General features: G+C 36.5%; 1 protein-coding gene across 2 annotated transcripts; it reads right to left on the bottom strand.

The window, feature by feature from the left end:
- Positions 1-456: 456 nt before the first annotated feature.
- Positions 457-27,823, bottom strand: LOC594151 (tetraspanin-11). Of its 2 annotated transcripts, none has more exons than XM_793600.5 (8): positions 27,743-27,823; positions 9,753-9,872; positions 8,511-8,708; positions 7,873-7,947; positions 6,644-6,748; positions 5,414-5,599; positions 3,337-3,420; positions 457-2,560 (listed from the first exon to the last, which is right to left on the bottom strand). In XM_793600.5, the coding sequence occupies exons 2-8, from the start codon at positions 9,831-9,833 to the stop codon at positions 2,516-2,518; spliced, it is 774 nt and encodes a 257-aa protein (XP_798693.2). In that variant the 5' UTR covers positions 9,834-9,872; positions 27,743-27,823; the 3' UTR covers positions 457-2,515. The 2 variants fall into 2 exon arrangements, with proteins under 2 accessions (XP_798693.2, XP_003728549.2); XM_003728501.3 differs by lacking the exon at positions 27,743-27,823 and adding an exon at positions 14,454-14,569.

Below are 27,823 nucleotides of genomic sequence, written 5' to 3'. Positions count from 1 at the left end.
ATATTTCCTCGCTCTTTCTCTCTCTACTCATCTCTCACTCTCTCGCTCTCTCACTCCCTCGCTCTCTCTCGCTCTCTCTCTCTGTCTACTGTACTCATCCTTGCTCCCTTTCTATCTACACATTCCCTCCCCTCCCCCTCTCTCTCTGTCTCTTCTCTCTTTTTACCCAGCGCTCCTTTTCAGGACTTCCTCCCTTCTCACATGTGAAACCGTAAACCCAATTAAACATTGATGTAGTATTTATCTCAATATTTAAGGACATTTGATTGTCCTCTAAATGCGTCCGTCTCGAAGACTGATCAACTGGTATTCTTTCACATATGAGATATATAGGAGGGTTACAACTTATGCCTATACCTAAAACCTGATTTGCTTACAACCATTTTTTGTACTCATTGTTTCAAAGTTTTTAAATGTATATATTTGATGACAGAGAAGAATATACAACAAGCTCTATTTTTGTTGTTGTTGCAATCTACACGTTTTATTCAGTACTGCTACATGACATGAGCATAATGAAGTGTAGAGACATATTTGAGTCCCTGAAACAGAAAAATATGATCTCATAGCAAGCATAAAATCAAAAGAAGTGACGGTGCTAGATTTACTAAGAATTAAATACTACATTGTAAATGCTTCATGCACTATTGAACCATTAAAAGCAAAACGTGTCATCTTTTGACTGATAAAAGTCTACAAATCAAAATTGTACATGTACTCGGTTTCTATTGCTGTATAATTTAAAGGGATATATCTTGTATGGTGCTCATGATTTTGTGCAGTTCATCTCACTCTGTGTATGCGAATGTAAAAAAATTACAAATTGAAATTCTGAATACAATGATTATGTAAAAAGATGGACGTACTTATCATTTTTCTTATCGCTTGTATGTAAATTTCACCTTTTCTTCCTCTTTGTTTTTGTTTGTTTTTTATACATTAAAATTGATGAAATGTTCAGCAAATTTTCAGCTTGAAAATAAAATTCCATGTACTAAATACAGACCCGTTTTTTTCTCAAAATTGTACAATGACTTCTTTTCAGTGTTATTTTCCTTAGCCCTTCATGAATATAATAAGTACACTTCAGCCTAAATTTCTACATTGATCAATTTACACTTTAAAAATAACCATTATCATATAAATACAAATAACATGCAAAGTACAGGCATTCATAATAGTGAGAGAATTGTATTGCTAAGTATCTAATGAATATACACAAAAATAGAAGGATGGAATTTAATAGAAAAAAGTAAAATCCTGAAAAAATGAATGATATTCTCAGCATTTTCAGCCACAATTAGTATTGAAATGAACCTTACCTCCCCTTAAATAAATAACAAAATAAAACACATGGTTTGTTGAGAGACAGAAGAGCGTTAACTCAATGTCAAGCCCCTTCTGTCTCTGAACAGTTGTTGTATCAGCCTAAGATTCAGCCTGAGAATTCAGAAGTAGAAAGACATTTCAGCAACTCTTGAGCATATAAAAAGGCAAACTCCCCCCCCCCCCCCAATAAAAAAAAAAAATGAATTCCCAGATTCTAACTAATTAGTACGGTAACCAATGTCAATAGAAACAGAAAGCCTGTCATTTCTTATCAGATTGGTCAAATTTAAAAATAAAGAGAACAAAGGAGCAATTCCAATGGGAAATTGGAATAAAAGAAAGAAAAAAAGAAATTTGTTGGTATTTTTTAAAAGGAAGATGTGACAACACCAGATGTATTTTGAAAAGCTACAAATGATGCAAAATATAAATTGCTATGAAGTGAATTATAGTCTGAGTTTGTAAGATATCTAGAATTGGGTAAAAAGGGGAAAATTCATAGTTAGGAGGCAAGTCTTTCTACTTGTTTTTACAAAAGAAATGTGATAGGAAACTAGACCTAAATTGTATTTGGTAAAATATGATATAAATAGGGATGCCTTGCATTTGAATTGTTGACAGAAATCAAAATGGAACATATTTTTGTATCCATGAAAATTTAGTTGCAGCAGTGCATTGGGGCTTGGCAAGTTTCAATTTATTAAATGGAGAAGAGAATCGCATCATAAAATTGTTAAAATTCAATTAATATTGGTAATTACCTTATGAATAAAAAATTAAAGCATTAAAAAAAAATAATTGGCTGCCCCGTATACTCAATAATTTAACTTTCAATCATTTATGGACATAATCTTGTTTGGCGAGATTTTCATCATAAAAAAAGGCCAGTGAATTGACATTTCAAGACAATTTGTTGTCCCACCGAGGTCTAAGATATCAACTTCAGTTTCTAGACAGGCATTTTCCAAGCACATTCAGCAATTGAGTATCACTAAAAATTTATTTTACAGATGTGAAGAAGACAAGTTACTTATATATGAGATTATTTTCATCAGGCATGTTCAATAGCCTTCATATAGAGGTTAAATTCCAGGTAGAATTATGCAAATAGTGCTTCTCAGAAGTTCCCTTGAGAAGAGAAAGACCTAGATTATTGTAGAGTGGCCTCTAGAGGGAGCTGTTGTCCTTATAGACGCTTGCAGAGGCACAGTGCACAGGCCATTCCCATCAACTGCAGTGAGAGGGAAGGAGAGAGAGAGAGGGGGAGGGAGTGGAAGAGGGTGAGGGAGAGGGTGAAAAGGGGAGAGAGAAAGAGAGAGAGGGGGGGAGGTAGAGAGAGAGAGATAAAAAGGTCAGAGATATGAGACATAGAAAAGAAGAAATGGAGACAGAGAGAGAGAGAGAAGAAAGAAATGTAGGAGGGGGAGGGAATAAAAAAGGGGATAAATATTAGTTAATTACATGAAATAAAACCAAGCAAACATGTATCATTATAATAATGACAGTTAATGTAATTCATACACATATTAAAACAGAAATTCATGTTTACCATAACGAAAGAAAGATAGAAATAAAAATCAATATTTCACCGGGTACCTGACAAATGGGCTTAAGCAGGGAACTCTCTACCACTTCTGTGCCAACAAACCATTTTGAATGAAACGTGCTGGGGGGGGGGGGGGGGGTGTCTGACCAATTCGCAGAATAGTTAGCTGACAATTTTCGAAATGCGGTCAAGTAATAAAAAAATACAGTAGTCTGGTTTTCATCTTTGCAGACATTTGTCCATATCATTCTCTCACAGCAAAAAAAAAGGTCCTCAAGTTCTTTATATTCCCCGACGGCCTATAAAATTGTTGACTTTGCCGACAGAATTTTTTTAATGGGGTGTGTTGCATCCTTACTTCTGTTGGTCAATACCCAATTTCTTTGGTGAGTTTTGCCAGCCATGACTGACGCCTTTTTGTCGGGCACGTCACCTTTTTTTTTACTCTAAAATTCACTTACCTGAATGATGGCGACAACGATTCCCACGCCACCGAGAACAGTTCCATATTGTGCAACTTTATTCTTCACGCCTTCAGAACAACCCTGAGATAAAAGAAAGGAAATGATTAATTAAGCCCGACTGCACTACTTATAGCTCCTTGCGCCCTCTATACAGCAAACAATGCCTAAGTGGTGACCGTTAGTCCCCCATAATCCTCTTTTCCTTATGTTAATTGAGAGCTGACTTGATGAGATAACCACCAGTCAGTGACCTCGCAGGAAGGTCTAATCCCCCCGGTCAAACTAGTACAGATGGGCTTTAAGGAGGCATGATGGCTCGGTGGTAGAGTAGTGGTGTCATCACCGGGAGGTCTTGGGTATCAAAACTAAGTCAATGCGCTAGTGCCCTTTGGTAAGGCATTGATCCCCATTATGAAGCCACTCAGAGCAGACTTACAGCTGTCTGTCCCCTGGTTGCTTACTTGCAAGCTTACACATGCTTTATCAACAAACCAAACAAATTATAATGATAAGATTGATAATATGGATAATAATATTGATAGCATACAGAAGCCTGAGAAATAAGAAGAGAAAATAATTATGATAATATGATTCATAATTATGATGAAAGCATCACCAACTCAGAGACATAAAGAAAGATAATCATACTGATAAGATTGATAATTATATTATTAGTATAAACAACCCTAAGACATAAGAAAAGAATTTTAATGAGATTAATTATCATGGCAGCATACAAAGGTAGTATATGGGGGATGTTTTTTGTGAATATTGAATTATATGTCATTACAAAAAAAGGACCCTTTTATGAAAGAGGGAAAAAATTGTTAATAAGTGTCATATTCTCAAGACGATCCAAACAAATGAAAGTTTTTGTTCCCTTTTTCACCCCAAAAAAGGGTACCGGTACTTTAAGAAAATGTGTACTTGATAGGCCCAAAATAGGGCAATATTTAAGGCCACTTTGTACCTTTTCATGCAAAACGGGTCATATTCTTGGAAAACGTTCTTAAAAGTAGGCCACATACGAGGTCATTCTTGATTCTGCTAATGATCAGGGGGGCGTTTCACAAAACTTGTCATCAGTGACAAATGACAATTTTTGTTATTAGCTACTGAAATCCTTGCTTCTGATTGGTTATCAGCATATTTGTCACTGATTTTTGTCATTTGTCATTGAAAAAAGGCTTTGTGAAACACCCCCCAGGAGTTACACTTTTAAAAATGGAGCGTCATTTTTAGGCATCTTAGATAAAGCCAGTAATCATATGGGAGTTCACTATTATTATCAACTTCATTAATTTGATTGCAGCAAATTGTTATTCATATATTCATGTATCAGACTCTTACAATTTCCTTGACTTTGTATACTACCATGGTTATCTATCTGTTTTTTGTTATTTTATTTGAAATTCAACCTCAAGTTTTGGTTCACAAAAGAAATAATAATAACATTTAAAGAATAATAGTGTGTGCGATTGGGTTTTTACAGACGTGTATCAATCAGATATGATAACTTACATCTGGGGACCAACCTTTTAAAACGTCACCATCCAACGCGACTCATTTCGAACCGGGGTCGGTCTGAGTCCATTTAACCTACTCACGTCTCCCTATTGATTCCCAATTTTTCCCTATTAAAACAAGCACAATGTTATACTTTCTAAACATTAAAGATAAAGTTGAGTTCTGGTCATGTGATTGCATTGTGAAAGAAGCCTTGTGGAATCGATCAGAAAAGGTTGATCATCTACCATATAAGTATTGGTGTGTACTGCAAGGTTCTGGAATCATCAAAATGATAAGAAATTTGGCCCAGTCTTGGTAAAGTTACAAGCACTGTACACAGGAAGATGTATATGGGACTACACAAACATGTGGCGTCAAATCTGTCCCGATTTTGTATGGTGTTACATGCCATATTTAGAATACTAAGGCATTTGAAGAGTCATACTTTTCATGGATCATTTTTTATCTGATGTCCTTCCACACTTGCATAATACAATGATAACGCTCGCAAATTGTTTTTCACCTCTTCCCAGAACTCAACCTTCTCTTTAAATCAATAGTGTACCTGTTTGTAGATGTACATGGCGTAGTTGCTTGTGGCCTGTTGACATGCCGCAAGACTGTCTTGGTCCATGCAACAAGATGCAGGCACGATATTTTTAGGTGAGTCAGTCTGGTTTTTGTACCACGTGGATTTCTCATAGAGGGTCACAGCTGAAGAGGCATTGCCCATTACTCCGCAGCATTCAAACTGTTGAAGAGAAAATACAAGTATTAGAACAGGTTAATAATAATAGGCATTTATATAGCGCCGTCTATCTAGACAATTCTATTCTGAGGCGCACAAGAAAAATGGAAAGAATAAGAGAGTTTGGATGAGTGTCATAGTGTCATTCATCTTGAATTTAAAGGTCTCTAAGGAAGTTATGATTCTCAAATTAAATGGTAAATTATTCCAAAGAGAAGGTGCTGCAGCTGAAAAGGCCCTTTCACCACAGGCTACTTGCGTCTTGGGGATCTTAAGCATATGCTGGTGTGATGATATTAGACTACGAGCTGGTGTATAAGGCAGGTTCTCATTAATGAAGGATGCAAATATAGATTTTATTATAATAGGGATTATTGATATTATTATCATTGTTATCATTATTATCATTATCAGTACAATTATCATCATTATCATAAACATTGTCATTATCATCAGTATCACTATCATTGGTATTATTATTATTATTATTATTATTATTATTATTATTATTATTATCATTATTATTATTATCATTATCATTACTATCTTTATTATTATTTTAATTAGTATCATTATTACTTCTACTAGTAGTAGTAGTCGAAGTAGAAGTGGTAGTAGTAGCAGTATTACTAATATGATTACTATTATTACTATTGTTATCAATAGTATACTGCTAGTACTTTTGGCAACTCAAGAAATAGCATTTCATGTTAAAAACTATTCTTCATAATTAATGAATGAATATTTGAAAAAGAGCTTCAGAGAATATAATAATGTGATTATCAAGAATATTACCATAACTATTATTATCATTATGATTATTATTCTATTTTTAAAATTTAGAAGAAACAATCAATCCATTTTTGTATATACAGAATGGTATATAAACAGGGGAGTGTTTCACAAAACTTGTCATCAGTGACATATGACAATTTTTGTTATAAGCTACTGAAATCCTTGCTTCTTATTGGTTACTAGCAGATTTGTCACTGATTTTTGTCATTTGTCATTGAAAAGAGGCTTTGTGAAACAGGCCCAAGGACTTACTGAGGATTGGATGAAGTCCCAGGAATTTGTGATAGCCACGTCTCCACCATCCTCCCCTCCATAGTTGTTCGTCAATGTCCTGTTCAAGTCCTTCACAACATCAGTCTATAGAGGGCAGCAAACATATGTTATATGATTCAGGGAAGGGAAGGAAAGAGGCTCAAGGTAATGGATACAAGATTTGAGTTACAGTCAAACTGTCTATAGCAAACCCCCCAGGGAAACACAAAGTTGTCTTTATAGACCGGTGGTCTTTGTCAGACAGATTCCTTTAGTACGTATTTTTCAATCAAAAGCCATTTTCATGGGAAACAAAAAATATGGTCTTTGTAGACAGGTGGTCACTAAACTTGGTTTGAATGATTGATATTATTTGACCGCGTTAGAATTCAGTATTGCAGCTAAAACATTATAAAATGCACCATGTGAAATAAATAGATAAAGTATGACACATTTACTTTAAATGCACAGCTAAACAATGGCTAATTGATGAATTAAAAAATGGACTCATACTTCAGCTATAATAATACTTTTGTGATAAAAGAATCTCAGGGGAGAATGAACTACAAAGCATTAATTATTAAAATATTATAAATATTTACCATTAAATCCATGGCTTTTTAAAAGTACACACTATGAACAAGTGACATGATATAATTGGCTTATTCTATTTATTATGTTATGCACATCTATAGAAGCTATCTATATCAGCCAAAGTTCAAAACTGATTTCCTCTCTTCAGTTAGGGGGGTCTGGGGTGTGCCATCCCCCGCTGAAAGGCCAACAAAATATCCCAGCCATTAAAGATAAAGGGAGATGGTCTTCGGTTTCCATGTGCAGAAGGCCATAATTCGCTGACACCAGACTAGGTGGAAAAATACCATTAACAGGTGTACAAGTCTTTACACAGCGAACCTGTGGGCCAATCAAGAAATACACCCTAGCTAGTCTCCTGGAGGGTCTTCCGGGGAGGGAAAAGTCACAGCATTACGTAAGGTCTCTTATAAAACTGAAGGCTAATCCTGGTGATTGACAAGTGGCGACACCTGTTATTGGGTAAACACCTGAACGGTATCGAATCCTCAGCCCACCTCTACTAGCATGCGTCTTTAACATAGAAATCTACTTCTGACCTTTGGCAATCCAACCTTCGTAAAAATTCCCTTTTCTTTTAGAAAAGGGTTGAATTTCCCTTTCTTTAACATAAAATTCACCAATGTAGCACTGACCTTGACGTAAAAATAGAGGGCGATGCAGCCAGCAGCCAGCTCAATAATGAAAATGATAACCAGGAAGAAGACATACTGTGGATAAAATCAAAGAAATAAATGTCAAAGTCGACTTAAACCCACTGTTTTCTATATTGGAACACAGGTGGTATCGCTTTATATTGTCTTGCATGACAGCAAGAAATTTCACGAAGAAAAGGGGTAATTTTCAGGAATTTTAACAAAGGATTTGAACAAACAATACCTACTGTACTTTTTCATGGTTAACGAACTTATGGTTAACCTTTTATGTGCCAGCAAGTTCCCAAACACTTATTAAAAAAACATGTTTCAGGCTGTAAATTTTGGTCTCATTTTTAAAGATTTCACAATAAGTATCATCCATAGACATAGCATGTAGTAGTAGTAGTAGTAGTAGTAGTGATTATTTTACCTGACTGCTAAGAAAGCATAAATGCTGGTTAGTAAGCAACCAAGAACCGACGAATGTTTGTATCCTTTTGCGAATTTGTACCACCACGAATTGAGCAAAAACAATTTTTGTTCAAAATTTATATTAAACGCTTTTTTACATTCTTGGTCTTCAATTGCGATGAAACAGATTAACTTCCCATAATTTGAAATAAACGATGACCTACCATTCCGAGACAGCATTTATTTTCCATCTTGGCCCCGCAGAACCCAAAGATGGATACGATCATGACGAAGACGCCGGCGATGAGGAGGATGTAGGCCGCGGTGTGGTGGAGGTTGTCGGTCAAGATGGCGGTCAGATGCTTGGAGTCGCTGTCAACCAGAACCCAGATACCAAGGGCCATGAGAATGACGCCTCCCAACTGATTTTTAAAAATGGAGAAATGGAATCAGGGGAAAAAAATACTTAAAAACTTTCGGGGGCTACTTTTCAAGCTTGCTTGCATGAAAATAACACTCTTTAATTTGTTTTGCATTGAACTCTATGCAAATTTGGGGGGCTCTTTTATGATTTTCGGGGGCTTTTTGGGGCATTTCAGGGGCTAATTTGCCCCTAGCCCCCATGTATTTTTTTCACTGAATGGAATTAAGCCACGTGATTTGGTATCGTGCATTTGTGATTGTTGTGGTACTATATTAACAACACCAATAGTTCATTGATGTGCGTAATGAGGCCACAATTGGCGGAGCGATACCAGAATAAAGCACTTTCAAGATGGCCACTTATACATGGACATTGTCTACAACGATCTTTTATTTATCTGTCCATCTGATCAATCAACAGTAATAATGGTCTATTTTCATATAGGGTGCATCATATGGGAATTTGGCTGCAGTGCATGCGATGGGAGTTTGTCGGTCAGATTCGCAGTAAGGTTTATAATTATGACCATTTGTTGTGTGTTTATGAGGGTATATTTATGCAAAGGACAAGGTTCATAATTCTGAAAGTGAAATAAGGTTCATTATTCCAAAAGTTCATAATTCTGAAATGAAATAGGGTTCATTATTCCAAAGGTTCATAATTCTGAAAAGAAATGGGGCTCATAATTCCGAAGATTCATAATTCCAAAAAGTGATAGAGCCTCCTCTGTCATTTTTGGAATTACGAACAGTTTCTGGCATTACAGTACAGTGACCTGTTGCATAAAACTAATTACCATTGATGGTAGCTTTGCCATCAATGGTAACTACCATGGTAACAGGGCTCAACAGCCAATCAAAGGTTTCCATGGTAGTCACCATCGATGGCAAAGTTACCAGCAATGGTAAGTTTTATGCAACAGGGCCCTGATTATATAGTGAAGTTATTATTTTAAGGGTACCGGGGTATTTTCAAAGTGTGTATTTTTATGATACATACTATAGAGGACCCACATACTATTGGCAATTTAATTTAAACTTACCAAGAAGAAGAAGTTGAAGAAGCAGAGAATTCCGCGGCAGAAGTTTCCGCCCCACGAAAGCTTTTTCTTCAGGTCACCCATGATTCTGATAATTCTTCTCCTTCAAGAGCTTGATAAAAACTGAAGAGAAAAGAGAGAAAAGAGAGTTAAGAGGCAGCAGACAAATTAGCAATTATAGTTTATTTTATTAAAGGTAAAGACCAGTATTGGAAACGCCCCAATTTCAAAAAATGAAATGGAAGCTCTCATTACCAATCATGTTGAAGAATGTTTTGAATAAAACATGATCATAACAAATTTGCCAGGAAACCGCCTACTAATTCATATATTTGGTAAATTTGTTTCTCTCATGGTCTGTTAGAGATATAGGGTAGTCCCATATACATCTTTCTGTGTATAGTGCTTGTAACTTTACGAAGAATGGGCCAAATTTCTTATCATTTTGATGATTCCAGAACCTTGCAGATGCTAGATGCTAGATGATCAACCTTTTCTGATCGATTCCACAACGTTTCTTTCACAATGCAATTGAATGACCATACCTTTAAAGCCTTGCTTTGAAAAAGGATGATGAGGGTTGTGTTTCTGGACACTTAACAAACATAATAATAATAATAATAATAATAATACTCAGTTTTTATATAGCGCTTATTAGAATCACTAAGCGCTTCCAAACTTGGAGATTATGACCCCGGCTTTAGCTGTGCTGCCATTGCGGCGCTCTAGCATTTCAAAGAATTAATTCCTGCCAGGTACCCATTTACATCACCTGGGTTGCGTGTAGCAAATGTAGATCAACATTGAGGCTGCACAACAGTGTAATGAGGTACTCAAGTACACTCTCAAGCTAACAAGCGAATAGTCGAATATTCGGAAGCCATGTTTTTTTTTTGAATTTTTTTGAATATTTTGATTTTTTGATTTTTTTTTGCTACCGAATATTTGAGTACGAGAAATCGTTATCGAGTAGTGTCAACAGTGCGGGTACTCGAGCATTCAACTACTCGTCGCAGCCCTAATCAACACAGAGACTTCTCTTTTGCCTTCTGATTTAAAACAGAAAATATACCGGTAGCACATCATGAATATTTGTCCTTCATTATATTGTCCAACATATGTCTCAAGAGATTTATGAAATATTGCTTGTAAACTTCTTCAAAATTGCTATTTTAGTTCAACTGTCCGGATACACAACCTGTTGGAACACACAACCTCCAGGGTTTACACAAAAACGCTGCAGTTGCCGAATCATTCCTGAACAAGGCCTAAGGCTAGGACCTATCAAGTGGAATACAAATCCTAGTGAAGACGGCCCTCTGTTTTAGATGCTGCAAATACATACAATGGAAGGGTATTTTCTAAAAGAGCATGAAGGCTATCCACACCAGCCCCTTGAAACGTTACCTCAAAGCCAGGCTATATGTCTTTTGAATCTTGGAATATTTTGAGTATTGATCTTTCTATCAAATTAAATTCATGACTATGATATCTGGGACCTGTTTCATAAAGCCTTTTTTGCAATGACAAATGAAAACAAAATAGTGACAAATCTGCTGATGACCAATCAGAAGCAAGGATTTCACTATGTATATAACAAAAAGTTGTCATTGTCATTTGTCACTGATGACAAGTTTTGTGAAATGGGGCCCTGATCCATAGATATATATCATGTACATGTATATAGCCTGATGATGGTCACATTAATCAGCAAGAATGTCTGGAAACTATAGACTACATGAATGAAAAGATGAACTACATCTCATCAGCACATGATACAAGGCCATTGAAACATTCATCTTTGGTTACATGGCTTCTATGGTATGCTGCTGGGACCAACCAGCGCAGTATCAAATTATGATACGGTTGTGTATTAGTTTATCATTAAAAAGCTAGTATCACCCTGTACATTTATAATCATGAGGCATATATAACTGACTACCGTATGTAGGCCTTAATAAAAATTCCCACTGTGACTCTTAATTCTCTCACATCAATTGCCCCCTCCCGTTCGACCCGCCCCCACTGGCCCTCCCCCTCCTCCCCCCCCCCCCCCCCCCCCGCCCCCCCCCCCCACCCCCCCCCCCCCCCCCCCCCCCCCCCCCCTCTCTCTCTCTCTCTCTCTCCCTCTCTGTCCAGGGACGTCTCCCTGTTCTGTCTTTCTCTCTGTCTCTTTCTACATGTATCTCTCTCAATGACTCTCAATTCCCTCCCCACCCCTCTTCTCTCTCTCTCTCTCTCACTCTCTCTCTCTCCTCCCTCCCTCTCTCTCTCTCCCACCAATAATCCACCACATGTGCACTGCCAATGCTATGGTGTTAAAATCAATTCTATCAATTGCTCATCCAATTCGATGCGGCTAAGCACAATGTACATGTACAGATGTACATCATATTTTCTATGGAGGATCTACCAGTACACATGTGACATTATCACTGTAGAAAACCAATGTACGTGTAATGAACAGGAACACAATATGCTTTTGGAAACGTGTGAATGAATACGTGTGAATACAGAACAACACAGCCTTACATGCATCCTTGAAATATGATGGGACAATAATATTCAGCTCTTTTGAGTTAGAAGCTCGAGTACATTTTCTCACTTGTCTATTTTGAAAGGGTCACGCCACCCATAACAAAGATTGTTATGTTTATTGAAAATACATGTACCCTGGATGTGTGGCAACACTCGGAGCAGTTCAAGTCTGGGTCCTCTTTTCACATTTTCAGCGCAAATATTGTTTCACTGTCACAGAAAGACTTTAGAGTTGAATATCACCTGGGCTTTTTTCGAGCATTATCTCGATGCCCTGCACAATTAGAATTGAATTTTTCCAAGAGTCCAATACATGTATGTGTAAATACGTGTAGGATAGTACCTTTAAGGATTATAAGAATTCAATGACAGTTTGCCAACTGCTTAATGAACGAAGGAAAGGAAGGGGGGAATTAGTTCCTGTCTGTGTCGTAATATCATGTAATTATTGGCAAGTTGACCCAGGAGTCTGTTGATGCTATAAAGTATGGTATTAGAAGGTTCACATGTCACATACACTGATCTTTTCAAAAGGTTATATTTTAACAATAATGTCCTTGTTTAAAGGAGAACAAAGGGAAACTTGTAAAAAATGTACAGTAACCAACTCCTTTGATTATGACCATAATTCAGTGGAAGACAAGCCAAGACATACTATAGTGTTACCGCTAATTATAGTCACAATCAAACATCTCCTTAAAGATAAACTTGAGTTCTGGTAAAAAAAGAAAATGAATTCTCACAGAATCTAATGAAACTTACTCCGATTACAAATAAATGTCATGTGCCAAACAATTTTGGAAGAAAATGTATACTGGCTGAGTAATGAGCATAGAAAGATAAGGAAATCAGTGTAGTACTAGCCCCGACACCATGTGTGTTGTCCCATATACATCTATCTGTGTACGTGATTGTTACTTTACAAAGACTCTGCCAAATTTATGATGATTTTGACGACTCTAGAACCTTGCATTACACACCATTACTTACATGCTATATGATCAACTATTCTGATCCATTCCACACCTTTTCTTTCACAATGCTATCGCATTACCAGTACTCAAGTTTATCTTTAATTCAATTACATCCCGTTAGTGTCACCCACTTCATGTTTAAAGGGAGAATGCGGGGAATTAATTACTGTACTTGAAATGCTCGAGCCCCATAATGGCAGCCATGCTAGATTGCTGGATTAATAATCATGGAGTGTCAAATCTAAACAAGACCCACCATTATGATCATCATTATCATGATGTGCTCTAAATATAACCTTATTTGGGCGTATCGAACAACATTTTCCCTAAATGTACTCTATTTGTCTTATGTTACACAAGTTGCAGGGTTCCTCTGTGAAATAAATGACCCTTCTAAGTGAAATTTCTTTCTCTTAAAAAAAAAAAACCTTTTAAAAATCCCTCCACAATGAAATGTTCACAGACATCCCCAAAACTTACTCCTTTTTTACGAAATTTTGAACTATCATGCATACACCCAGTCAATGTGTAGTATCATTGTACCTGTACCGGATATTGTACCTGCACTATTTGTAATGGCATTAATTAATAGTCTGTTAAGCTTGACAGATTATATATGAAGCCATCAGAAGCTTTTGAAGCTCAGTCGAGAGGTGATGGCATGATTGGCATCAAACCAATTTTAACCCACATTGATATTTTGAATACTTTCTAATTAATGGAGTCGTCTGTTACCGGTACCCATAGTAAACTCAATAAGAGTAATCAAGTCCTCCATAAGACACTGTTTATTCCACATCAATTAGGAGGAGACCGTTTAGACCTAGCCCTACCCCACCTGATCGACACACCTCCATATCCCCTTCCCGTTTAGATCATGATCGGATGTAGAGAAATATCACCAGGACGGAAAAGAAGAAGCTATGTCACAAAAATTTAAAAAACAGAGTAACAAGAATATATACGTTCTTAATTTCTTATGCCCAAATAATCCACTCATTATCATTAACACTATTATCCCTACCCGTTTAGAATAGTTCATGATAGGATGTAGAGAAGTATCGCCAAGAAGGAAAAGAAGAAGCTATGTTACAAAATAATACTTCTTACGTTCTTATGCCAAAATATTCCTCTTTAACATGGTCATCAAAGCAATTACAATAATATGATTTCTATGAAGAAATATACTCACAATCAATCACTATATCCACTCGCAAGGTACAATCCAAAAACACGCTCCGATCTGCAAGACACCCTTTTAGTACGACAGCCACTACACATCTGTTTACTGCTCACACTATACTATCCGCGATCACTAGAGCAACACGGACTGAGGCTGCTTTGGAATTTTGTCAATAGCCCATCCCACTTAAAGGGCTATACTCCAATGATATCCTATCATACTCCTTTCATTTAATGGCCCCACGTTCGGTTCATTGTATCTCCCACGCACATGCTAATGTGTATTAGCTGGTAGAGTGCCTACATGTAGTCTCTTTTCGCAGGCTTTCTCCCATTACCTTTAGTGTTATCGGAGGGTGATGTGATAAGGAGATGTGAGTTGGTCTAGGGGTAATGTTCATTTTGTTGTTGTTATTCTTATCAGTAGAAGTAGTAGTAGAAGTAGTAGTAGAAGTAGTAGTAGTAGAAGTAGTAGCAGTAGTAGTAGTAGTATCATCGTCAAATATCTTTATCATTATCATTATTACTATTACTATCACTATCCCTATTTATACTATTATTACTATTTCTTTATTGCAACCAATAATGAAGGTTGGATTTCAAATAAAAATGAAAATACAAACATATATAAAAATGGTATAAACTAGTTACACAAGTCAAAGAAAATGTAGAGTTTGATACATAAATGGTCAGCTCTCTGTGACTTTGCCTACAAACCAACTCAGATCGGACCCATCTGGTTAGAAAGTGAGTCACGCCTTTCAGATGGTGGTGTTAATGTTTGTCCTACACTTAAATAGTCATATCTAATTGCGTCTGTAAAAATCTAATCACACACACACACACCCACTGTCAAACATTAGCATTTTTTTTAGCACAGGTTATCGCAGGAAATATATTCAGATTGTTCAGATTGCAAATGTGATTTGTGCCAAATGAGTTTATCAATATTCAAAGCTGAGTATTGTCCTAATTTGAATTGTCAATCAGTGATTTTTCTGCCTTTCCCTTGATTTTGTGAAAGTGTGCTGCTCCAAACGCCATTTCCAGTATAATTTTGACTCGCTTTAAACCAATTTTCTCATGAAGATATAATTGCATTACCAGAACTGTAGAGTGGAGATTAGATTAAGCAGTCATGGAATTTTCCAGGCATATTGTGGCTTGCAGATTGGCAAGGACATTGCAATAATTGGTATAAACCAATAACTGTAGTATCTTTTTTCCCTAAATCATTTTTATGACTACAGCGATTGGTTTTTATCTAATCTTCAGTTTTGTTGAATTTCTAATGATATTTACATTCTAGTATATTCACACATACCGTAAATGATTTCAATGAATATAAGAGCAAGCATATGTATTTATCTTTATTTACTAATTTAAATATACTTCTGTAAATCTCTTCATTATTAATTGTAAAGTGCTACAAGACAATTGGTATTAGATGTAAGTGCTGTAAATCATACATGTATTAATATCATCATCATCATCATTTATTCCATTTTTTCTAATTGGTATTTCATTATTATTAATTATTAATTTAATTAGTAGTAGAAGTAGTAGTAGTAGTAGTAGTCGTAGTAGTAGTAGCAGCAGTCGTAGTACGTTTTCATAATTTTCATCATCATTATCACCATCATCATTATCACCACCATCATCATCATCACCATCATCATCCATCATCATCATCATCGTCATCAATCACTTCTGAGGGATTTTCTCAAAATTTAAAGAGTTCCATTAATGACCCAAACCCCTTAAACATTACTTTGTAGGCGTACCTGTAGGAACAAGGAGTTATTGTCTGAACTTGAAGCTACTATACATGTGTATTAAGTAGGACATGATCATTGAAGTAGAATTACATGCCTCAGAAGCTTCCGTTAGGCGTTACCAATACCAGACCATGTATGACTCATTTTGCCCTATCAAATGTCATCTAGATTTACAGAACATACATTGCCCGCCTACTACTCAGTCAATGAATATAGTATAGCTATCAACTTTTCTACTATATATCGTCGCTGTTTTCACGAAGTGACGGTAGTGAAAAAAAATTGCATTCACTTTGCGTTACGATTTTCCTCACTACCGTCACTTCGTGAAAACAAGGACGATATGTACAGTGGCTCCATGAGTGAATGTGTCTAATTCCTCCCCCCCCCCTCCCCCTCCCTCTCCCCCTAAAAAAAGAAACATCACACAAACAAAGATAACAATCAATCTAGCATACCCTGTTCTAGAATACAGAATAATAAAATTTAAAATGTTTTAACTCTCTTGCTCTCTCCGTCTCTCTGCCTCTCCCCTCTCTCTTTCTTCCTTTCCCTATATAGATCTGTTGTGTGTGTGTGTGTATCTCTCTCTCTCTCTCTAAATATATTATGTCTCTTCATTAGCGTACAATGTAGATAATAAACCATATACATGTGAAACAGACATCTTTCACAGTTCAAATAAAGATCATACGATACTATGGATACAGCATCCGTAGCATTTTACAAATGCAATATTATTTTGTGAAATACAATTATTGTTTATTGAGCATAAATCATGTTAGTTTCCTACAAATAGCCTGACCTACAAATAAACACCCTAAGGAGATTTCTAATCAATGACATTTTCCAAATACCTACCCTTTAAAAGATCAGTGGAGCATTTAGTAGGGATAGTAGTACAGAACGAGTGGGAGAAAGTACTAGTCTTGATCATTTTAGACTCAGTTCACAAATTTGATAAGAGGGAAGACCACTCGTCATTCATATTTAGCCTGTAATTTGGCTGAAAAAAGGAACCCACGAGATAAAGCCGAGAAGCACATGCATGAACAATATCTTTTTGGTAGTGCACATCATCAGTTGATCGTTAATCTGCTAGAGAACAGTGCAGTAACACCCAGTGTTGTTTCTTTTTTAATTTAATTCGTGTAGGGCTTGTTTTTATATCTACTTGCTTTTGTGTCATGCGATACCACCTTTCTCCGATATAAGTGTACACTTTAAATACATTGTGAGATCCACAAATTTCTTATGTTACATGTGTTAGAAATGTCTAGTTTCTTTATATTTTTAATGGATTAGTGCAACATAAAATCATCTGAACAATTTGATTGGCCAATTGGTGACACTCCTTTATACAGGAACTGCTGGTGGGCCAGCTGTCATCAACAATTATCTGTTGAAACCTGAACTGGCTGTTGTTTGGAATCACATTATACATTGAAATTTAAATAAACTCAAAGCAACTAGTCGGATTACCTGAAAGATTCTCCATTGCTGTTATAGTGTAAAACCAGAATTGATGAAGAAAAAAATTACAATTTGTGAATTGAAAAAAAAGTGTTGTGTTTAAAGGTAAAGACCAGTTATGGTCATGCGATTGCATTGTGAAAGAAACGTTGTGGAATCGATCAGAAAAGGTTGATCATCTAGCATCTAGCATCTGCAAGGTTCTGGAATCATCAAAATGATAAGAAATTTGGCCCAGTCTTCGTAAAGTTACAAGCACTATACACAGAAAGATGTATATGGGACTACCCTATATCTCTCACAGACCATGAGAGAAACAAATTTACCAAATATATGAATTAGTAGGCAGTTTCCCGGCAAATTTTTTATCATCATGTATTAGTCAAAACATATTCTTTCACATGATTGGTAATGAGAGCTTCCATTTCATTTTTTGAAATTGGGGCGTTTCCAATACTGGTTTTTACCTTTAAGCTATTTTTTCTGCAGTCAACTTTGAGAATCTTGACACCTGGACAAATTGTTTAATCTTTTGTTTGTTGTACAGCAATTCAAGTTGCTGATACATTTGTTTTCTCTCTTCCTCCCTTATTCCCTGCCCCCTTCCATCTATCTCGCTCTCTTTCTTCTATAGATGAACACATGAGCCAATGATAGGTTAAAAGTAATCCATATTCCTGGAAAAATGACATGTTTAGATCTTTTCATCGTTTTTATATCTCAAATATTCAATACTTTACACATACACTTACATGTATTTCATATTGTGAACAACTTTTACAAGTATGTTTTATTGTGAATTTATATGTTATTCATACAATAATTCCCCTCCTGTGAAAAGGCTTGCCCAAGAGTGAATCCCGTCTACAATGGCCATAAAACTAAAAGCAAGTATCTTTATACTCTTTTCACACTGGTTTTGCTTAACCCCGTACTTTGCTTAGCCCCGTACTATCCTTAACCCCGGACTATTTTTTTTTGCTTTTCACACACGCTGTTTTTAGTCCCGTACTAGCGCCTATTCCGGAATAAGAAAATTCATGCTGTTCTCACTGCAATTCTTAGCCCTAGACTATATGATTAGACAGTGGGCTCCTTACTTCGCATCTGGCCAGCTGCGATACGCTCCATTGCGTAGTACCGGACTATTTTTCATTTTTGTTCTCATTCATTTGCTTGGCACCGCAATTGCGGGGTTAGCAGGAGTTAGCAACACAATTGCGGAGTTAGCCCTGCTATTTTGCAGGGTTAGTTAACTCCGTACTATAGGTGGGGTTAGCCCACTTTGGTAAATACGAGTCTGAACAGAAAGTGGAATAGGCTTAACCCCGGACTATAGGTGGGGCTAAGACCCACCCCCCCCCCTTAACCCCACCTATAGTACGGGGTTAAGCAAAATTTTGCCAGTGTGAAAACAGCATGAGTAGCTTAAAAGAAAATGAGTAAGTACATTATGGCCAGGTCGTACATACTCATTACTCATAGTGGAGACGTTTGTCCTTGTCTTTCTCAAAAGGTTGCCAAAATGATAAGCAAACACAGACTACAATGAAAAGAAAAAGTCTTTTGTGGTAAAAGTTGATGTTCTATTTATCATTTTATTTGGCTAAGGGGTTAGGAAGGACACATCCACAAGCTTGTGTGCAAACAGTAAAACACACCATAGAGAATGTGTGAAGAACTGTGAACTGTCCTTTTTCTGATCTAAGCTTCACACAGTTCTACAACAGATATATGCTCCGATTATGCCATTGAATTTCATATTTGTAAAACAAACAAAGTTCTTATTGTCAACTTTGGTCTTTAACACTATAAATGAACTCTCACCCTAAACTGAGACATCTCTCTGTCTCTCTCTCTCTCCCTCTCTCTTATGAAAATGAGGGCAGAAGGATTGAGTTTAAGACAGAAATAATTAAATCAAACTGATATGTAGAATTTTTTTTTTTTTTTTCTTAAAAGAAATCTCAAGGAATCATAAGCAGTATAGCTTTAAGAATCCTTTTTGTTTTAAAGCTCTGGTGAAAAGTAATAAATACATAAAAATCACTGCTACAAAATGTCAATGTTTTTACATCAAAAGCAGTTTTGCTGGTGATACCTTTGGCTTTTATAATGAAAAATGCTAATCCACAAATGAGTATATACTGGCATACCAGCAAATATTCACATTTTATATGAGCAACCTCACTTTATTCTACTTGGATCTCATTTTAATGGTGAAGCATTACTGAAATACAATTTAAAGGGAGTGGGGTTGATCGAATATATAAGGTTTGTTGTAAAGATTGTCATTTTCTTAGATTATATTATTTTGTATAAAAGTTTGCAAAAAAGCTATCTCTGAATGGCACATGTAGTATTAACATTAAACCATTTGAGACTTACATACAAGAACATTGTCAGTGTAATAATGATGTGTATGTTTGTGGAAAATAAGCTGAGGGGAAAATATATTTTTTCTCTCTTCTTTGTGGATAAACTAAATATATTTTGAAAATACAGTGAAAACTGTATACAATAAAACATGTGTATGTTATGAAAACACTCAAGGGGAACAAGAAAAGTGGTCTTTTCAGGCAGGTGGTCATTGTGTACAGGTTCCTTTAGACAGGTTTCTATGGAAACCATTGTCAAGGGAAACAAACAATGTGGTCTTTAAATACAGGTCGTCACTGTTAAAAGTGGGTTTCTCTGTAATATTTTAACAGTTTAGTAGACATATAACTCACATTCATGACTTGTTCAAGGATGTGTGATGTTAGTGGTTACTGTGGGGGCTATGTAGGTGTATTAAAGTGTAGGCCTGTACAACTCAAACCATTGACGGGGGTACTTGTTATCGTTACCATATAATAATAATAATACATTTTGATGGAGAATGCAGCAGGAGAGGAAACCACTAATACCAGATCCTACAGAGTTTACAAGCCCACTCTCCAAATTACTCATCCCTCCCGACATTCTGTATTCCAATCAAAACCTCAAAGCTGGATTTCACATCACACAAGGTCCGTCTTCACTATCTCGAGATTGCCAAATATCCAGCTATTTGAACTATCCTGATCGCAAACTATCCAGCTAATTGCGTCTTCATTAGAACGAAGTAGCAAATTAGCTGGATAGTTGGTCGGGATAATATCCCAAGATATCTCGGTCTAGTTTGCAAAATATCCCACTATTTCCGAACTAGCGGGATAGTTTGCGACCGTCTTCATTAGACCAAAGTACAGAGTCAAATATCCCGAACCCATCATGCACCGCTGAGCGGTATAGATCGCATGTGCGCGCGCTAGTACAACTAGTTAACACGGAAAACCGGAAATCGGTGTGCAGACACGCCTACATATACCAACACAAGGAGAAAAGGGAGAGAGAGGTGGAGAGGGAGTGGGCGAGAGAAGGTGAGAAAGAGGGAGAGTGGGATAATGAGTGAGAGAAAAAATCAGAGGGACCTTGTTTAAAGGATAGAGAGGGGTTAACAGAAAGGAAAAAGAAAAGAAGGAAAAAGAACAGGAGAGAAAAGGAGATGACCAGTCAGGAGCAAAGCAAAATACAGAAAGGCAGGAAAAGAAAAAGAGAGGGAGAAAGAGAGAGAGAGAGAGAGAGAGGGAGGGAGGGAGGGAGAGAGAGAGGGAGAGAGAGGGGGAGGGGGAGAGAGAGAGAGAGAGGGAGGGGGGGGGAGAGAGAGAGAGAGAGAGAGAGAAAGGGGGACGAAGTCTCAAAGAGAGACCAGGGCCGTGTATTATAAAGAGTTATGATAGAACTTAAGTTTGATCAATGCACGATCGAACCCTAGACTTATGCTCAATATTAACCTAGTGATGAATCAAAAGGCTCTATAATACATGGCCCTGGTTTGAGAGGTAGAGAGGATAAACAGAAAGGAGGAAACAAAGAAGGAAAGAGATTGGCAGGAGGAAAGATACATGTACATGTACCACATGAGCAAAAGATAAAGAGACAGAGACAGTGTTTTAAAGATTAGAGAGAGGCAAAGAGAAAGACAGAAAGGAAAGGGAAACATAGGGCGCGTTTATGCTTCACTTTTGAAGGTAGAATGAGCGATCTGAAACGCACATCGTAAACGCTCATCGTAATCGCAGTTCCACTGTGTACTGTTTATGCTCACTTCTCTGGCTCCTCCAGGCAATTCTCCCTGTGTGGCCTTGATTGGCCTAGCAGCTGGATTCGCAAGCCTGCACCGTGCATGCTACGTAGACCCACTCGAGGTCAGTGCGTTGACCCCATCTTTTTGCGAGTTTACGATCGGCGATCGTGATCGCCGTTTTTCAGTGATTCTACAAAAGTGAGCATGGACGCAACAGTGTTTTAAACTAAACGCGTAACAGATGCCTGATTCTGGCCAGAAAAAGTTAAGCATGAACACGCCCTTAGAGAGATAGATTATGGAGAAAGCCAGACAGAGAGAGGGACAATGAATGAGAGAGAGAGAGAGAGAGAGAGAGAGAGAGATCTATAGAAAAGGTCATGATGGCCAAACGGGAAAGGGTGGGGACGCTAACTTAGCCGATGTAATATATTTCAACCTTTTTTCAATACCAATTTGGTGTAAAAACATGGAGTGATTTTTACTGCATGGAACTGGAGGAAGACTAAAACAAGAATTAATTTTTTTAAGTCAACTAAAAAATCAAATTAAGATATCACTACCCACTAGAGAAAGGATTTATATCCAAAGATCTGAAAGAATCCAACATTCCTATTCTAAAATATTTGTTTATTAAATATATACTCATCATCATCATCATCATCATCATTCATCATCATCATTCATCATCATCATAATCATCATCATTGCTTTAACCAGTATTATAATTATTATCACCATCATTGTCACCATCACAATAATCATTATCACGATTATCCATACACATTTACAAGTCTACTAGAGTAATACAAAATTTCCCCAGGGCAGCTAGAAAAGATGATGAATTGAAGACTAAAAGTAATTTCTTTGTGAATAATGATGGTATTCTTCAGTTTTTCTACTCAGTTTCCCAAACGAAAAGATGGCTCGCACTTATATTATCTGTTGTTGCCATGGTTATAAACCAAAGAAAAGCTGTCAATTTTTAATATCTCCATTCACGATGGAAGATAAAACGTGTGATAAAAACGTGTGGCAACATAATAACAGACGTGACTGAACACGATTCCCATTCATAGTATTCTTTATGCTGCATTACTGCTTAACGATTTCCTTTTATCATAAAATTTTCTTTGATCCGTTCAGCTGAAACAAATTTACCAGAGTCTTTCATAAATTTACAATGCTGTGAATTCATCATGATCATGTATTATTGGAATATATTTTAGACATGAATGAATGCATAAATGAATGAATAATCATTCAATATGTACTAATATCAGTGACAAAGAAAATAAAGGCAGATTGTAAGCACTTTAGCTCTACAACACTCAAAGAATGACATGGTAAAAAAAACTGCTACAATAAATTCCTTTTTAGAAATGGAAATAGCACCCCTAAACAAAACCATAAGTACATGTAAATGCACATGTAGATGTGAAAATGCATTAAAAGATCGAATGTATTACTTCTTGATGAATTTTCAAGTCATTTTAAAGGAGACTTTAAAATTGTTCTACTACATGTACACTGTATGTATATTTGGGGCACCATGCCCTTATATGATTCAGTAAAAAAATATTGCGATTTTCAACAACAGAATTGTAGCCACTCTCTATGATGGTAAAATTCATTTTATTTCCTTGTTAATCATTTCATTATATGATTGATAATCATTATTGATACTTTGAGATGATTTTCTTCCTTATCAAATACTGTCACTATTCACAACCATGTCAAATATCGTTGGTGTACCATGCTCGAATATGTGAAATGAAATTTGTGGCCTCTTTCTTACTAATCATTTGAATATCTGTTTGATAATCATTATTGATAGTGATACTTAAAATAGTTTATATCTTCCTAATCAACAACTCGTTCCTATTTTCACAAAGTGACGGTAGTGAGGACAATCGTCAGGCAAATTGAATGCAATTTTCCTCACTACCGTCACTTCGTGAAAATAGGGACGTACTATTCAAATATCAAAGGTGTACTACCTTCAAAAATACTTCATCATCTGATCCTCGTTAATCATTTGAATATCTGATCGATAATCAGTATTGATATTTTAAGGGATTTTTAAAAATCTTATCAACTACACTGTACTGTACAATTCACAACCATTTCAAGTACTAAATTGAGTATGGTGTACTAGATGTGAAATGAAATCCATGATCCCAAAATGTCAAGGTCTGATTACTAGACTATGAAAGTGGGTGTCTGAGACTGAGTGAAGGAAATTGAACTTCCTCCGCTACCCACTCATAACAAAACAAACACTCCAAGACGAAAATGTGAAAAGGAAGGGGCAACTTTTGATGATCCGAATTAAGTGCCAGGTTCTAATTTCCTAAATCCTCTTCATATTGATGTGGAAAACTAGACCTTGATCTACATTGCATTAAATACCCCCTTCCCCTCCCCTCTTACTCTGTATACTATTATATACGAGAGGCAAATCAGCCGCAAAAAAAGGAAGATTAAAAGATGGGAGCTGTCTAATCTGTTAACCGTTGAGGAAATCTTGTTATAATTGGAATTAGAACACTTCGCATGTAACACGAATGTAACTAATTTGCTCAATACAACCAATAAGTGTTTTCTATGTAAGTTATGGATTAAAAGGATATGCAAATAGACTGAAAGTCGCTGAATAGCAACATTTATATTTAATTAATATAATAATCATCCTCAATGTCAGTAAATAATACATCCTACATGTAGTATATCACCACATAAAGTTAATATTTTCATTCCTTATAAAAAATAAATCTTAAAACAATATCAAGTCAATAAATTGTACGTGTACAAGTAAATTACACTCCTATTTCCCGAAATATGATAAGAATGTTTCTAAAATAAATAAATAAGATATTTCATTTTCAAACGAATCAATAAACATGAAGTCCAAAATGGCCCTTGACTTAATAATTACCCAGTATCAAATAATATATTTTCACTTTTCAGCGTTTTTGTTTATTTGTATAGATCTTATTCTTCATCTTAAGACAATAGTTATACATCCGTAACCTTTTTCTTTTTAAAAGCATATCATGTCCATTTCCTGGTACTCTTTCTTTTTTCTTTTTTCGTTTAAAATATCCATTAGCCTACGATCTGTTCAGAGCAAAAGGATGTTAAAGGTAAAGACCAGTATTGGAAACGCCCCAATTTCAAAAAATGAAATGGAAGCTCTCATTACAATCATGTGAAAGAACATGTTTTGACTAATACATGATGATAAAAAATTTGCCTTGAAACCGCCTACTAATTCATATATTTGGTAAATTTGTTTCTCTCATGGTCTGTGAGAGATATAGGGTAGTCCCATATACATCTTTCTGTGTATAGTGCTTGTAACTTTACGAAGAATGAGCCAAATTTCTTATCATTTTGATGATTCAAGAACCTTGCAGATGCTAGATGCTAGATGATCAACCTTTTCTGATCGATTCCACAATGTTTCTTTCACAATGCAATCGCATGACCATAACTGGTCTTTACCTTTAACTCTGTGTTTACGGTAATAAAGTGAGTGAATTACATTGCAACATCCTTCTGACTCTAAAGAGCACTCTTTTGCATTCTGACTATTAAATTTGAATCGACTATTAAATTTGAATTGCCCATCAGACTTAGATTACACAACTCCTGATGTATGGTGATCGTGCCTTCTCTTCAGTTGCTCCACCCCTCTGGAACTACCTCCCTCCCGTTCTTTGAAACACTGACGAGCTAGAAAAGCTTTAAAGCAGGCCTCAAAACTATTTTTTTCAAGCAAATGTGTAGTCCATAAGTATTGGAGGAGCAGGCGCATTTGAATGTTTGAAACAGATAGATGGCGCCATACAAGTGATGTGGATCATCATCATCATCGAATGATATTAAATAAATTCATTAATTTGGGAAATGGAAGATGATTCTCAGCATTTTGACCAATCATTAAAGCTTCTCCATCGTTTGATAGAAAAATCAGTCTGCTTGGAGGACTTTTAAAACATATTTTCACATTATTATTATTATTATTATTATTATTATTATTTCATGGCTTGAAACTCTCCTCCAAGAAGAGAGGGATTCAGTGAAGCTAGGTGTTGTCTCAGCGGAACTTATTCCATTTTGTTTTTGTTGGTCTACCATTTTCCATTGTAAAGCTATAGAATTATCACATCAAATAAAGCTTAGCATCCCTGATTGACTGTATTTCATTACACTTGGTATTAAAGCTAAAGACCAGTTATGGTCATGCGATTGCATTGTGAAAGAAACATTGTGAAATCGATCAGGAAAGGTTGATCATCTAGCATAGATGTACTGCAAGGTTCTGGAATCATCAAAATGATAAGAAATTTGGCCAAGTCTTCATGAAGTTAGAATCACTGTACACAGAAAGATGTACGGTATATGGGACTACACACACGTGTGCAACACGTGCATTTGTATCTCTCAACAGGCGAGAGATACACTAATTTACCAAATATATCAATTAGTAGGCGGTTTCCCGTCAACATTTTTATCATCAGGTATTATTCAAAACATATTCTTTCACATGATTGGTAATAAGAGCTTGCATTTCATTTTTTGAAATTGGGGCGTTTCCAATACTGGTCTTTACCTTTAAGACAGTCAAGGATGCTTCACTTCATTACTGTTTACGACAGCGCCTAAGTGCTACATAAATATTACCACAGGAATTGTCACCATGCAACTGCCATATCAATATCATATTACTGTTCTGCTTTTATTTATTCATGCATTAGAGGAGAGGGAGGCAGACACATCAGGCAGACACATCAGGCAGACAGGCTGACTGAGCAAAAGTTTCCAGTTACTAAGATGCCCTCTAAATTACATTGAGTTTGCAGGTGGAATTACATGTTCTACAGATTTAGTGTTGGGAGGAGATTTGGTGTCACACAACACCTGTTCAGCCGATATGAAACTCTCAACAAATACCCTTGTTAAAATGGTTTGTGTTGATTTTACCTGACTGTAAAGAAAGCATCCGTAAGCTTGTAAGTAACCAGTGAACCAACAGCTTTAAAGCCCCACTGTCCTTCGTGTAGCTACTTGCTCCCTCTATATAGAAAACTTTCCCGATCGGTGCCTGTTTGTCCCCCATGATCCTCTTTTTCTTATGTTAGTTGAACTTGAGAGCTGAGTTAATGAGATAGCCACCTGTCAGTGACCTCGCTTTGTGGTCTAATCCCTTCTGGCCCAGTAGTATTGACGGTCTTTAAGTCCTCTCCGAGGAACTTGGTAATGAGGAATAATGCATTACAAAATGGCACTGGCACATCAAATTGGTTTCAAACTCGGGACCACTGCACTGTTCTACCACTGAGCCATCACGCTTCACCAGATATTATATCAAAATATACCAGACAATTATTTCTGTCTCATACACATCCTCAGTTATGATACTGCAAAGTATTAAATCACAGAACAGTGAAAAAATACACGGGGGCTCGGGGCGAATTAGCCCCCGAAATGCCTAAAAGAGCCCCCGAAAATCAGAAAAGAGCCCCAGTAAATTTGCATAGAGTTCAATGCAAAACAAATTTTAGAATGTTATTTTCATGCAGGCAAGGTTGAAAAGTAGCCCCCGAAAAATAAATATTAATTTTTTCCCTGTCACAGAACAAAAATGGCAAAAGCAATTGACCTCGAATCGAAACACGCGTATATTCCAAGGCTCACTCTCGCTCCCCTCCGCCAGATCATAGGGCACAGTCCACAGTCCATGCACTCCACCTTTCACTCTTGGCCTCGGCCACACAAACGAAACTCACGGAGTGACAGATTTTGAATCATAACAAGTTTAAAACACTATCTATCTCTCTTAATTATTGGGAAATTACTGGTAAGATAGACTGTGATGGTAACATACATCGCATATCATCGCAAGGAGTACTAAAAAGTGGAAATTCTTACCTTGATTATAGAGCTGCTGACGAGATGGTCTTGATCTTCCAGTACGCCACTAGTATTCATGCAATTACACCTGTCGTGATG

Source organism: Strongylocentrotus purpuratus, unplaced genomic scaffold (assembly GCF_000002235.5).
Source record: "Strongylocentrotus purpuratus isolate Spur 01 unplaced genomic scaffold, Spur_5.0 spur5_scaffold_18, whole genome shotgun sequence".
Classification (NCBI taxonomy): Eukaryota; Metazoa; Echinodermata; class Echinoidea; order Camarodonta; family Strongylocentrotidae; genus Strongylocentrotus; species Strongylocentrotus purpuratus.
This window is presented reverse-complemented; position numbering and strand designations above follow the sequence as displayed.

Coding starts and splice junctions, on each gene's coding strand:
- LOC594151 (XM_793600.5), bottom strand. CDS start 9,833: ATGGGTGACCTGAAGAAAAAGCTTTCGTGGGGCGGAAACTTCTGCCGC. Junction 7,948..8,510: donor ATAAATGCTGTCTCGGAATG/GTAGGTCATCGT, acceptor TTTTATCCACAG/TATGTCTTCTTCCTGGTTAT. Junction 5,600..6,643: donor GGGACTTCATCCAATCCTCA/GTAAGTCCTTGG, acceptor TCTCTTCAACAG/TTTGAATGCTGCGGAGTAAT.